The sequence below is a fragment of the Dreissena polymorpha genome, chromosome 3 (genome assembly GCF_020536995.1).
Source record: "Dreissena polymorpha isolate Duluth1 chromosome 3, UMN_Dpol_1.0, whole genome shotgun sequence".
Taxonomy (NCBI): Eukaryota; Metazoa; Mollusca; class Bivalvia; order Myida; family Dreissenidae; genus Dreissena; species Dreissena polymorpha.
The window spans coordinates 4,178,671-4,191,609 of NC_068357.1; the positions used below are offsets into that span (position 1 = coordinate 4,178,671).

Sequence of the window (12,939 nt, forward strand, 5' to 3'; positions counted from 1 at the left end):
CGGCTTGGAATAACACCACTATAATACGACAAATCTGATTGACAAGGCTTCGTCGTGTTATATATAACGTTATACTATCTGATAACCATGTTTGGGAAGTACACATATATAATATGACACAGCCGATTAGCAGAGCTGGATCGTTTTATACTATCACTTAACTCTCTTCTTAGAAATACGCTTATATAGTACGACACAGCTGATTGACAGAGCTTGATCGTGTTATTCTATCAGGTAACTATCTTTAGAAAGTTCGCGAATATAATACGACACAGATATATCAGTCAGCTGTCTTCACGACATTACATGAACATTATGCAATTCAACTCAGACAACTATCTTAAGGAAACTACACGAGAATATCGCGATCAAACCGTGCAATGTACGTCAGTTATATTCTGAGCAGAACGTCAAATGTTGCGAGCATCATGCCATCATCTCTGTCAATGAACTATCTGAACGACATAACACCTGAATAACACGTTCCACATCTATCAGCCAATTATTTTTTAGGAAAATATAACATAGACCTATCACTCGTCAACTAAATCAGCATAAATTATACGCTTGGATTATTTCCAATAGTCGTATTCGTACTTCGTTTTGCGCCAGTTTAACTAGGCCAAAAAAGTTTACTTAGTGAGGAACGGTTTAATCGGTTAAAAACGTTCCAAGTACGGAAACAAATTTATTTATTGTAATGATATGTTGATTAAATGTCAGTGCAATTTATATATTGGACAGCTATACTTGAGAATGATGCACTTCACCTTTGACATTCAACCATCGCCAGGACAGTACACGTGAACGTGCATAACGCGACCGAGCTATAAGTTAATTATCTTCAGGAAAGTACACGGGTATAACGCGATCTACCTGTCAGTTAACTATCTTCAGGGAAGTACACGAGTATAACGCGATCTACCTGTCAGTTAATTATCTTCAGGGAAGTACACGAGTATAACGCGATCTCGCTAACAGTTAACTATCTTAAGGGCAGAACACGACTATAATGCGATCTCCCTGTCAGTTACCTATCTTCATGGCAGTACACGAGTATAACGCGATCTAGCTCTGTCAGTCAATAATCGAAAGGGCAGTTCACGAGTATAACGTAATCTAGCTTTCAGTTAATTATCATCATGGCAGTACACGAGTATAACGCGATCTAGCTGTTAGTTTACTATCTTCAGGGCCGTACACGAGTATAACGCGAAATATCCCTGTCAGTCCATTAGCTTCAGGGCAGTTAACGAAAATAACGCGATCTAGATGTCAGTAAACTATCTAAAGGACAGTTCACGATTATAAAGCGACATACCTCTGTCAGTCAACTATCTTCAGTGCAGTTCACGAGTAGAATGTATAGCGCGATCTAGCTGTCAGTCAACTATCTTAAGGACAGTTAACGAGTATAACGCGACATACCTCTGTCAGTCAACTATCTTCAAGGCAGTACACGAGTATAACGCGATCTAGTTGTCAGTAAAGCATCTTAAGGACAGGTCACAAGTATAACGCGATCTAGCTGTCAGTTAACTATCTTCAGGATAGTACGCGATTATAACGCGGCATATCTCTTCCAGTCAACCATCTTCAGGGCAATTCACGAGTTCAATGTAAGGCGCGATCTAGCTTACCGTCAACTATCTTAAGGACAGTTCACGAGCATAACGCGACATATCTCGGTCAGTTAACTAACTTCAGGGCAGTTCACGAGTATAACGCGATCGAGCTCTGTCAGTCTGCTGTTTAAAGGACAGTTTACGAGTATAACGCGATCTAGTTGTCAATAAAATATCTAAAGGGGAGGTCACAAGTATAACGCTATCTACCTGTCAGTTACCTATCTTCAGGGAGGTAAGCGAGTATATGCAATCTCTGTATAAGCTGTTTAATACATTTGTTTTAAGAAAGTACAAGCTAGACAGTGGCAAAAAACGGTGATATATGTAAAAGTAAGAGATCAGAACATATAGGTAACATCATGTTTTATCAAAAGAGCGGTAAATCTGCAATATTAATAGCACATAGTTTAATTGATTTATGCCCCCTGGCATCATAATGAATGACTCGGTGGTCAAATACTTTATTTTCCTGTCGAAGCATTACCTGATACCAACAAAAAGCTGTTTTGTCCCCTTATAATACAAAACAAGTATATTCATGTGTAGATTGTCTGACATTTAGAATGTTGCGATGTTGGATCATAAGCGGTCTATCATTAGTTACCTTAACCCATTTATGCCTAGCGTCTAGAATCAAAGTACGGACAGTACTTGTGTGACGATGCTTTTGAAGAGGATTGATATAAAAGCATCTATTTAAGTTTATCTACATCACCACAATTCTGTATGCGGGTACAAAAATTTTGGGTAGGAAAAAAAATGGGTACGAAAATTTTGGGTACAAAAATTATGCAACAAAAAAATAGGTACGAAAAATGATTTGGTTACGAAAAAAAAATTGGGTATGAAAACAAATTGGGTACGAAATTTTTTTGGGGAACGAGCAAAATTTGGGTACGAAAAAAAATTGGATACGAAAAATGTAGGGTACGAAAAAAAATGGGGGACGGGGAAGTAGTACCCGTGGGGAGCTTGATCCATTCAGCGAAACTGGGAATCGGGTTACATTCTCGATCAAATATAACAAGAAATATCTTTAAAAAGATATTCGACGTGTATTTTCTGTACCACTTATCTTTAAAAAAACGTTATGTTACAGTAAAACGTTTGTGGGTTATAACATTACGTTTCAGCATATAAATTCAAAACTTGACATGCTCTTTAATTACACCATGCTCTTTAATTTCACATGTATAGCATACCAAACTTTATATTTCGTTGTTTCCTTTCCTAAGTTAATGATGCTATGTGTACGGACGCGATTTCACATGCCCATGTGCATGAGCATATAATTTTTCTCTTTTGATTATTGTTTTTTTCTCTAATTCAATAAGCTTAGGCATGTTTGTTCGTTAAGTACGGCAATAATTTCATGATGATTCCCGATGGTAGGTATGAGCACATAGTCGTAAGAGCACTTGAATACGTGAGTTCGCCCATGAACACATGGTAAGGTTAACTAAATCTCCGCGATATGAGCTAATATGTGTTTAAAACAGCAAACAATATCCAACAAACGAATGAATTATCAAACATAGTATGTGCACTGATGTGGCTCTGTAATTTCTGTTTGAAAAGTTTATTAAATATGCAAAATGAGAAAGCACGCATAAGAGCGAGTTTCACAGATGTCATACGGCTATTATGCTGTTTATATACCATAACGTTTACAAATGGCAGGTTCGAAATAATTTGTTTTCTTTACACTCATGATCGCGTTGAAAGTTAATTATACACGTTTTAATTCGCAATTTATTTTCTGAATCAGGACAAATGTCAAATACAATACAGAAAATGCATAGTTGTTTCATTGATCTATAAACATATAATGGAGTTAATATAACTGATTAAAAATTAACGTTTTCAAACTATATGCTGATTAGAAAAATATCAAGCTATCTCAATCGGACTGGCTCGGCCTTTTACATAGGTCGCCATTGTGAAGAATTTTTTCATGGTATGATAACTTAGACGAGCTGCTTTGCATAGTGATATAATAACTCACTTGTATTTTATATTAGAATAATATATTGAACGTTTTATCCGTTTTGTACGAATATAAAATGCATGGTTATTTAATTGTAATTAGATATAGGAATCAACTCTTTGGAACATCGATATCAGTTCACTTTACCAGAGTAAAATCGCTCTATGTTTATTATACCTGACACACATCGGAAATAAATAACAAATGTTTATATGAGTCGCGTTCTGAGAAAACTGGGCATAATGCTTGTGCGTAAAGTGTCGTCCCAGATTAGCCTGTGCACCGCACAGACTAATCATGGACGACACTTTCCGCATTGACAAGATTTTCGATAAGAAGGGACTTCTTTTAAACGAAAAATGCCATAAAAGCGGAAAGTGTCGTCACTGATTAGCCTGTGCGGACTGCCCAGGCTAATCTGGGACGACACTTTACGCACATGCATTATGTCCAGTTTTCTCAGAACGCGACTCAAATTATCATTTAAGCTACGTAATTTAAACATATCGGGGGCGTACGCAGGAATATTTGACTGGGGGCCCTACCGGTGAGGTGCGGAAGGGGTATCCCCGCCCGATGTTTAATTGTTAAATTGCTCTTTTCAAGATGAATTTTAACGCTTAAAAACTTAAGTTGAGATATAAATTTATGGAATATAACAAGTAAATCAGCACCTTTCTGAAAGCTAAAGCTTTAAACATTGTTGTGAAATTCACACAAATGTTTATAGCTTTAGATTTCATAAATGTATGTTGTTTGTTGAAGAAGGAAAGCAAACTTTGACAATCAAAAACCTTTATTAAGAAATGTATCATAATGTATGACTGACATATAACCATAATAATATGAGTCGTGTTCGGAGAAAACAAGGCATAATGCATGTGCGTAAAGTGTCGTCCCTGATTAGCCTGTGCAGTCCGCACAGGCTAATCAGGGCCGACACTTTCCGCCTAACTTGGATTTTTGCTAAGAAGAGAATTCATTTAAACGAAAAATGTCATAAATGCGGAAAGTGTCGTCCCTGATCAGCCTGTGCGGACTACACATGCTAATCTGGGACGACACTTGACGAACATGCATTATGCCCAGTTTTCTCAGAACATGACTCATATAGTATTTTGTCTTTGAATTCAAACCAACAAGCGATCAAGTATTCAAGTAAACTCCTTATAAAGTGGTTATCATCTACTACACATTTGACTTTCAAAATCATAAAAACAGGTGAACAATCACAATAGTCTACAACTCCGACATTAGATTAGATTACCAACATAAATAGTACAGATAATGTATATGGGCTTATGGTGCATGCTTGTAATTAAATGAATTAGATAAGTGGATGAATTATCTACATGTATGTTCTAAACATTTGTAATGTCCTAACATTGTATTTATGCACGCTTTTTAGTTCTCATCTTGTGAATATCAATTATAAGTAGTATGTGTTGTAACCATTTATGTTATTGATTTATTATTTTGTATTTTTTTGCAATAATTTTTCGTCTTTTCCTCCTCATCAGCTGTTTTTCGGATCGATGATGTCATGTAGGAAAATTTTCACCAATCAAAATCGTCAATATGCGTGACGACATGCGCGAACTATGCGAATTCTTGGCGTGGAGAAGTCGGCCATTTTGGGCGAAAAACAAGAATTTACAAAGTGATCAATGGAAATAATTTGACATGAATCGCGTTGCTCTGTGGTTGAATTATAAATTAATTCTCTTGGATGTATAGGTTAGCACTTACACTATATACATACATGGAGGAAACCCCATTTTCCAGAGTATTAAGTGTAAAATCTTCGCCGACACTGCAAGGACTGTGACTTCATCTATTTTCGTTACGAGACTGTCAAAATATTCTTGTTGTGTATTCTTTTCCGAAGGGCATTCTGCATATACCTCTGTGTCAATCAACATTTTTATTTAATGTTCGACCTCCATTTGGCATATGTTTTGAGACGCCGTTGAATTGAACGTTGTCGATTCTTTTCGTTTTTAGTGATCAAAATGGAAACTTAAAATTTTCGGTCACAACGAATAAGCACAACTGAGAAACAACCAAGCATGTCGACACCGGGAACTAGGGCTCCCCTGCAGACAGTGCATGAGTCTTTGACATCCGAACATCGCGTAAGTATCACTTTCTTTCATTGATGTGCAAATTGTTTGCATGAATAGCCCTAGTTAAAGGACTGTCAATCCTTTAACCCCACCCACTTTTTCTGCATTGTAGAAAGATGAGAAATCCAGCACAAGAATATCGTCTTCAAAACCCAGGACAGATGAGCCACACATTGGAAAATACAGGCTTATTAAAACCATTGGCAAAGGAAACTTTGCTAAGGTGAAGTTGGCCAAGCATGTTCCAACTGGAAGAGAGGTTTGTGTTGTTGCTTTTATCAATTACTCATTTTTTATTTGCTTTTAAGATCTGTATTACCAGCAGTGTTTGGGTAGCTCTATCAATACCAAATCCTTTTGCCATAACCCACACTTTGATTTAGGCAAATGACAAAGCTCAGCAGTTAGCAAATTGAAATTTTTCTTCACCGAAACCACAGGGATCGTTAGGTAAAAAATACTCTATTATACTATATACATATATACAAGGGATACAACTGTCAAATTTTCTGCACAACATCATGGTCTGAACAATAGCAAAAAAATCGCTTCCAAAAGCAATAATTACACCAAATAAAACTGTATAACAACAGCTCAGACATTTATCTATCAGATAATAACTATTTTTATAGCAGTAAAAGTGTTTATAGTTTGTTTGAAATGAAAGTTTCACGAAAAACGGTAAAATTTTCGAAATGCGACACAGGTGTGCACACCCACTTTGACACATTTTGTTTCATAATTTAATAATTACAGAGAAGTTGAGCAAATTTTACCTTGTTTTATTATCCATAGACACTTTATTAATCAAAGTAGCCACCTTCCATAATTGCATGTAACTGCATATATGTAAAACACCGTAAATATTAAATTTGTTTACATTTCTACTATCTTCAAGGATTTGTATGCAATTTGTCAGGTATTGTTTCGTGGAACGTGAATGGCTGGATTTATGAAATATGAAAATTACTTCTAGAATTCTCAGTTTTCAGCTGTGCACTCCTGTGTCCAAGTAAGGATTTTTGAGCATTTTTAATGAAACTTTCTCTCTTAGTTCAATGAAAAGCTTGTACTTTATTGCCAAGTGTATTATTTTCTGAAAGATAAATGTCTTGGCTGTTGTAGTACAGTTTAATTGGTGTATTTATTGCGTTTGGAAGTAAATTTTTCGCTATTGTTTACACCATGGTTGTGTGCAGGAATTTTCACAGTTGTATCCCTTGTTTATATATATGTAGTATAATAGAATATTTTTACTTAGCGGTCCCAATGACCGAAACAATGCTCGTCAAATTTTATTTTGCAGATAACTAGGCTTTTAATTTGTGTCAAGAGGCAGTTTTGATTGTCATTGAAATGTGTGGGGGCTTTTTTCAATGTAGCCCTTCGAAACATTGGCAGTTGCACAGTATTAAAGGCCTTTTAAATGTCAATTTTCTTAAAAAAAACACATGATGATATGTCATATCTTAGGTAACATGATTGTTCAGATAGGTGGACTTTATCTGTGACTTGTGTTTGCATCTCCACATCGTCATAGGCATATTGTAATTCAGCTGCATGTTTCAATTATATTTTTTTGACAGGCAGTTTCATGTCAATTTTAATTGTAAGTGAATGGAATAATATGTATAATGTATATGCATTAGCATGGTTACTTCATCCTTCATTTCAAAGATACATATAATAGGGGTGTGATTATTATGCAGAGTTCCGCAGATTGGGTTGTCCCGAATATAATTTTTCACCAAAACATATCTTTTTTTAGCATTTATTTAAGCTTTAAATCGAATATTGTTAATTTTGATTGCTTGATTATCCATCGTAATACAAGCTCATTTGCGGTGGTCGCGAAAACACGTTAAGATAGAAATAAGCGTCTACGAAGTTGGAATGTGTAGTGTGCGGTTCCTGTTAATTTTTGCAAAGTCATGCAGAACATTTCGCACTTTATCGCTGTAAATGTATATACTCGATTGTACTTCCTTGCTGTATTATATATTATGCTCTCATGAATGGAGGAAAATAAAAGTCTATCTATCTATCTCTTTGTTTCAATGAAATTGTTTGCAATTTGAACAATAATCGAAAACCGGTCTGCACCAGACCATAAGCCATCGCTTGACCTTACTGTAATTGAAGCGCACATGGTAGCTGGCCAATCAACATTGAGTTCGCTCACACATAATATTAATATTGGGTCATTCATGCACAGACACTGTTTACATGGAATACACAGTTTATATTGTCATCTGCCAACAATAAAGCGGCCGATGGCAAGCGTCGTTTTTAAAGATAAACAAATGAAAAAGAAGCGTAACAATAAATACATAATTTATAAGCTGATCACTTATACACCTTTCTACCGACTATTGATCTGAATTAAAGGATGATAATTAAATAATTAGTTCTATGTCGATGCTGTAACACCTTTCTAATTTTTTGCCGATTATCGTTTGAAATTAAAAGGTGATAATTTAGTTGTTTTTTACCCACAAACTATGCTATTGTAAAGCAATATGTCAATAAAATTGTATATTAAATACGTATTTGCTAGGTAACTGGTTTTCATTGTCTGCAGTCAAACGATATGCATATTTTATTTCATTTGCAAAACACACAATTTTTTGGACGGTTTTGGATACATTATTTTTCGTCGATTATAATTTATTTTCGAAGTTCTTTATAGAAGAAATAGAATGACGAATACACATGCGGTGATACGGACTGTGTGGTTTATAATATTTAACCAGGTTTTCCGAAGGAAAAAACTGGTTATTAGATTGGCGAATGCGGGCGGGCTGGCTGGCTGGCTGGCGGGCTGGCGGAATAAGCTTGTCCGGGCCATAACTATGTCGTTCATTGTCAGATTTTAAAATCATTTGGCACATTTGTTCACCATCATTGGACGGTGTGTCGCGCGAAATAATTACGTCGATATCTCCAAGGTCAAGGTCACACTTTGAGTTCAAAGGTCAAAAATGGCCATAAATGAGCTTGTCCGAGCCATAACTATGTCGTTCATCGTCAGATTTTAAAATCATTTGGCACATTTGTTCACCATCATTGGACGGTGTGTCGCGCGAAATAATTACGTCGATATCTCCAAGGTCAAGGTCACACTTTGTGTTCAAAGGTCAAAAATGGCCATAAATGAGCTTGTCCTGGCCATAACTATGTCATTCATTGTGAGATTTTAAAATCATTTGGCACATTTGTTCACCATCATGGGACGGTGTGTCCCACGAAAGAATCACGTCAATATCTCCAATGTCAAGGTCGCCTGGACTAAAAATAGATTTAAAAAAAAAAAACTTACAAAGGGGGTTAATTTTGTTTGTTCATTTCAAAAGTTCAGTTTGAGTTTTCTCCCTTTATCAGATTTTTTTTTCACAATGAAAACCTGGTTTTGTGACAATTTTGTCCCTTGTTTGAATTGTAGTCACCTGAAATTTTAATTGGAAATACAATTAAAAAACAATTAGTAAGGGCTCTGTGTGAGGTGGGGGGCTTTGCCCTTTATTTCTTATGGGTTCCTATGGCTGCAATTCCAAGACCCCCAGCCTAATTTTCAGGATTTAAAATTTGGGACAATCGACACCACTGTTTAATGAACATGTATAAATTAACTTATGTTTGCACTTTGACAATACCACAATCATTATTTCTATATTGAAAACTGTATGTTATATTATGATATGTGATATCTGATATGCCCTTGTTGTCATTAAAAGAAAAATAAACCAGTTGATAGTATATAATATAATATAGACATTGATGAAAACTGTTTTTATTTTTTCCCCAAATATCTCTCTTTCGCACTCTGTTTTCACCTTTCACCCTGCGTCCAGTGTGGTCCCCTTTTTCTAAAAAAAACACCCTGGCATATCAGCCGGTTCTGGTCGGATGATTTTTCACAGAGTTATGGCCCTTTGAAATTTTCCGATAACTGTTCATATAGTGCAATTCTTGTCCGGGCTATTTCTCAGCAACTATTGACCGGAATTCAATGAAACTTTATGGGAAGCTTCACTACCAAGAGGAGATGTGCATATCATGAGCCGGTTCTGGTTGGATGATTTTTCACAGAGTTATGGCCCTTTGAAATTTTCTATAAACTGTACATATTGTGCAATTCTTGTCCCCCCATCTACGAGATGTTTCCTTTTATCTGAATATATAGTGCAATATTGTGACAAAAAACAACTTTGGGGAGCATCACCTGTTTCCGTTTGTTTTAAACAAGCGATGTCATTGGCTGTTGTTTCCCTATCTTCCAATTAAAATTGGTCTTATACAATGTGTTTCATATTTCTTTGCCAATTCATGCGCAAATGGCACCTTTGTGAAGCAACAATGAAGATTATTTAACACACACTTCCCGGAGGCCGAAACTCAAACAGCCAAGGGCTGATCAAAATTCTTATCTCGTCAGCCCAAAATGTCCGACACAAATATTTTTGGGTTTACCTAAGAATTCAAAAGTATTTATAGAACATCGGCAAAATACGGCGGAATACGCACTTTGTTGGTTATATGTAATACACTACGCGACCCCGTGATTTTTGCCTAAATAGCGAAGTCAAGGCGGGCATTTTGCTTTTTGGGTGTAAAATCACCGCGATTTCACGTGACTCGTCACTCCTACGTCGCGCGAGAGCAAGATAATCTTCGCTCTATATCCCCTCAATGTTGTGGTGATTCGCTGCAATTCGCCCTGATCGCAGTGGATATCGTTGACATCGATGATTCGCCAATTCATGCATATAAACCGAATCGTATCGATAACTGTATACATAACGCTTTTCTAATGTTCACAATTATCAAATAATCCAACATAATTGCAACATCACTTACAAAAAATAATCTTAAACATTTATGTCGGTAAATATGTTTGAGAATTTTATTAACACAACTATATGAATACGCCATTTTTCAGAAGTGTAAAGAGTATAGTGCATAATTGGGAACACAGCTTTCATTGGACGAGCGTATTTAAATTTAGATCGAATGCAATACGATCTTACAAAAAAACGTTTTATTGCGTCATACGCTTTCATGTAAAAAACGTTTTCCTCCTGGAAATTGTGCTATTAATGCATAATATTATCAAAACATTTTTTTCGACACGTAAAGCGTTGTAACAAATTAATGTTCCACTCAAAACGATTATACCATAAGTATTAATGTTCCTTTAAATTCCCAAATAAGAATAATAATTTATAATCCGAAACACACTTCCGATGTTTTAATGTTAACACGACGTTTACAAATGCTTCCAATATAGCCATCATGTTTATTTCCCGACAAAAGAGCGCGAAAATTATGCGGCAATGTACAAGGTCAAGGTATAGAGTGTGCAAGTATTGATTTTTTATACAAACTGCGTAGCGCAGAGAACACTGAATTCTGTTGATTTCGGTTAAATGTTTCTTTGGTATTTTTAAAACAATTATATCGCCAACAATTTGATATTTCTTTTAAAGTCATATCAAATCAAACACGGCGTATCCGTATCTTTACTGATAGAAGTAAAACATAATACCTTGACTTGTATAGTTTTTTTGTTGTGAGAGACAATCTGAGTAAACGCCGAAAAATTTATACAAACTGTTATTTTTTGTCAATGCCCTTTGATCCATTATCGCACTTAATTGGCAGCGCCATCTTGTTGTTTCTGTGATTGTCACATCTTTTCACAGTTTGAACACGAACAAAGAGTGCCAATTAGACACAAGAATAAACACTGTCACCCGCTGGACAGTACACAATAAATAATTAAATGTTGAGTTTTTTTTGTTTTGGACGTGAAAACCCAGAGAAATGCATGTACATTATACATCATCATATTTATTGAACTTTGCGAATGCTTAGTGCTACGTTGATATACTCGTTTTTTTTTCCATCAAAACAAACACAATGTTTAATGGCTTTAATATATAGGCAATGATGTAATAACAACATATTATATAACACGATATCATAATAACATGTACTTAAAAATAGAACAGTAATGTATTTCCGATTTCCGGCTTATCAAGCATTGTGAATGTATGTACAACGCTCGGAAAGTCAGTACTCACTCTGGCCTTCAGAAAATAATAGCCATATTTTTTTTCCTTAAAAAAATAATAGCCAAAACATATGCGGACTTTTCCGCAAAACGGTACTGAAGGCAAAAAGAAAGAAAAAACCATGAATCTCATTTTATCTATGTTTTATTAAATGTATATCTATTGATTTAAGTTATAATATATATATATATACTCAAAAACAAGCATAATATCAGGGTGTCATTTTCTTATAAAATATTATCATGGCTTTACAATAAAGAATACAATCAATGTTGTGGGTGTGACTTAACAAACCAGATCTCAGCTACAGTTACATACACATAAGAATTAAGGGCAGAGGCCCCAACCCACCCAGAGCACTAATTATACTATTTTTTATAGTTTTTCCAATTGCTATTTTTGGTGAATACTCGAAATATTATAAACCACACCTTCCGTATCACCGCATGTGTATTCGTCATTCTATTTTTGCTGTTATGAACTTCGAAAATAAATCATAATGGACGAAAAAAATACAGTATCCGAAAACGGTAATCCGAAAAATTGTACGCGTTTTGCACATGAAATATGCATAATATAAAATATTAATATGCATAATCTAAAATGTGCATATCGTTCGACTACTTTATCTCTTAATACGGCGTTTGCCATCGGCCGCAATATTGTAGGCAGAGGCCAATATCAATTGTTAATGATTTATTCCAAAAATAACACTTTCGCAATGCCGATCATGTTTACATCAATTAATGTCACAGCGCGTGAGTTAAAATACACCACCTTAGTGTAATTCCAAACACGTGTTTCGTTAAAATTAGCTGACCATGGCATATGCCGGGTCCCTTTGAATTGGGAAAACCAGGTTACCTGGTTAAAAATTGGAATCATTATGATAAAGCAGACGACAAACAGCGGTAATTACGGGGATAATTAGTTGATGGCGATTAAATAATTATTTCAAGCAATGTTCAACGTAATCTAATTGCAGAAAAAACGGCGTGCAAAACAAAACCAGCCAACAATATTAGCGGCGATTTTCAAAATGACGATTAAATAATAATTGGCGAAAAATTAACAAAGATCTAACAGTTACCGATAATTGGTAAAGCACAGGGAGATTAAAGACG

The 12,939-nt window shown here is 35.5% G+C and overlaps 1 protein-coding gene across 8 annotated transcripts in view; it reads left to right on the forward strand.

Annotated features, from left to right (window-relative positions):
- The first annotated feature begins 5,203 nt into the window (after positions 1–5,203).
- LOC127872792 (MAP/microtubule affinity-regulating kinase 3-like) overlaps positions 5,204–12,939 on the forward strand; it is an 88,802-nt gene continuing 81,066 nt past the window's right edge. For 5 of the 8 annotated variants that reach the window (XM_052416186.1, XM_052416188.1, XM_052416187.1 and 2 more), the window contains exons 1-2: positions 5,204–5,750; positions 5,854–6,000. In XM_052416186.1, coding sequence (XP_052272146.1) covers positions 5,685–5,750; positions 5,854–6,000 — 213 coding nt within the window. In that variant the 5' untranslated portion in view covers positions 5,204–5,684. The remainder of the gene's footprint in view (positions 5,751–5,853; positions 6,001–12,939) is intronic. The other 3 variants (XM_052416190.1, XM_052416191.1, XM_052416185.1) reach the window with 2 other exon arrangements.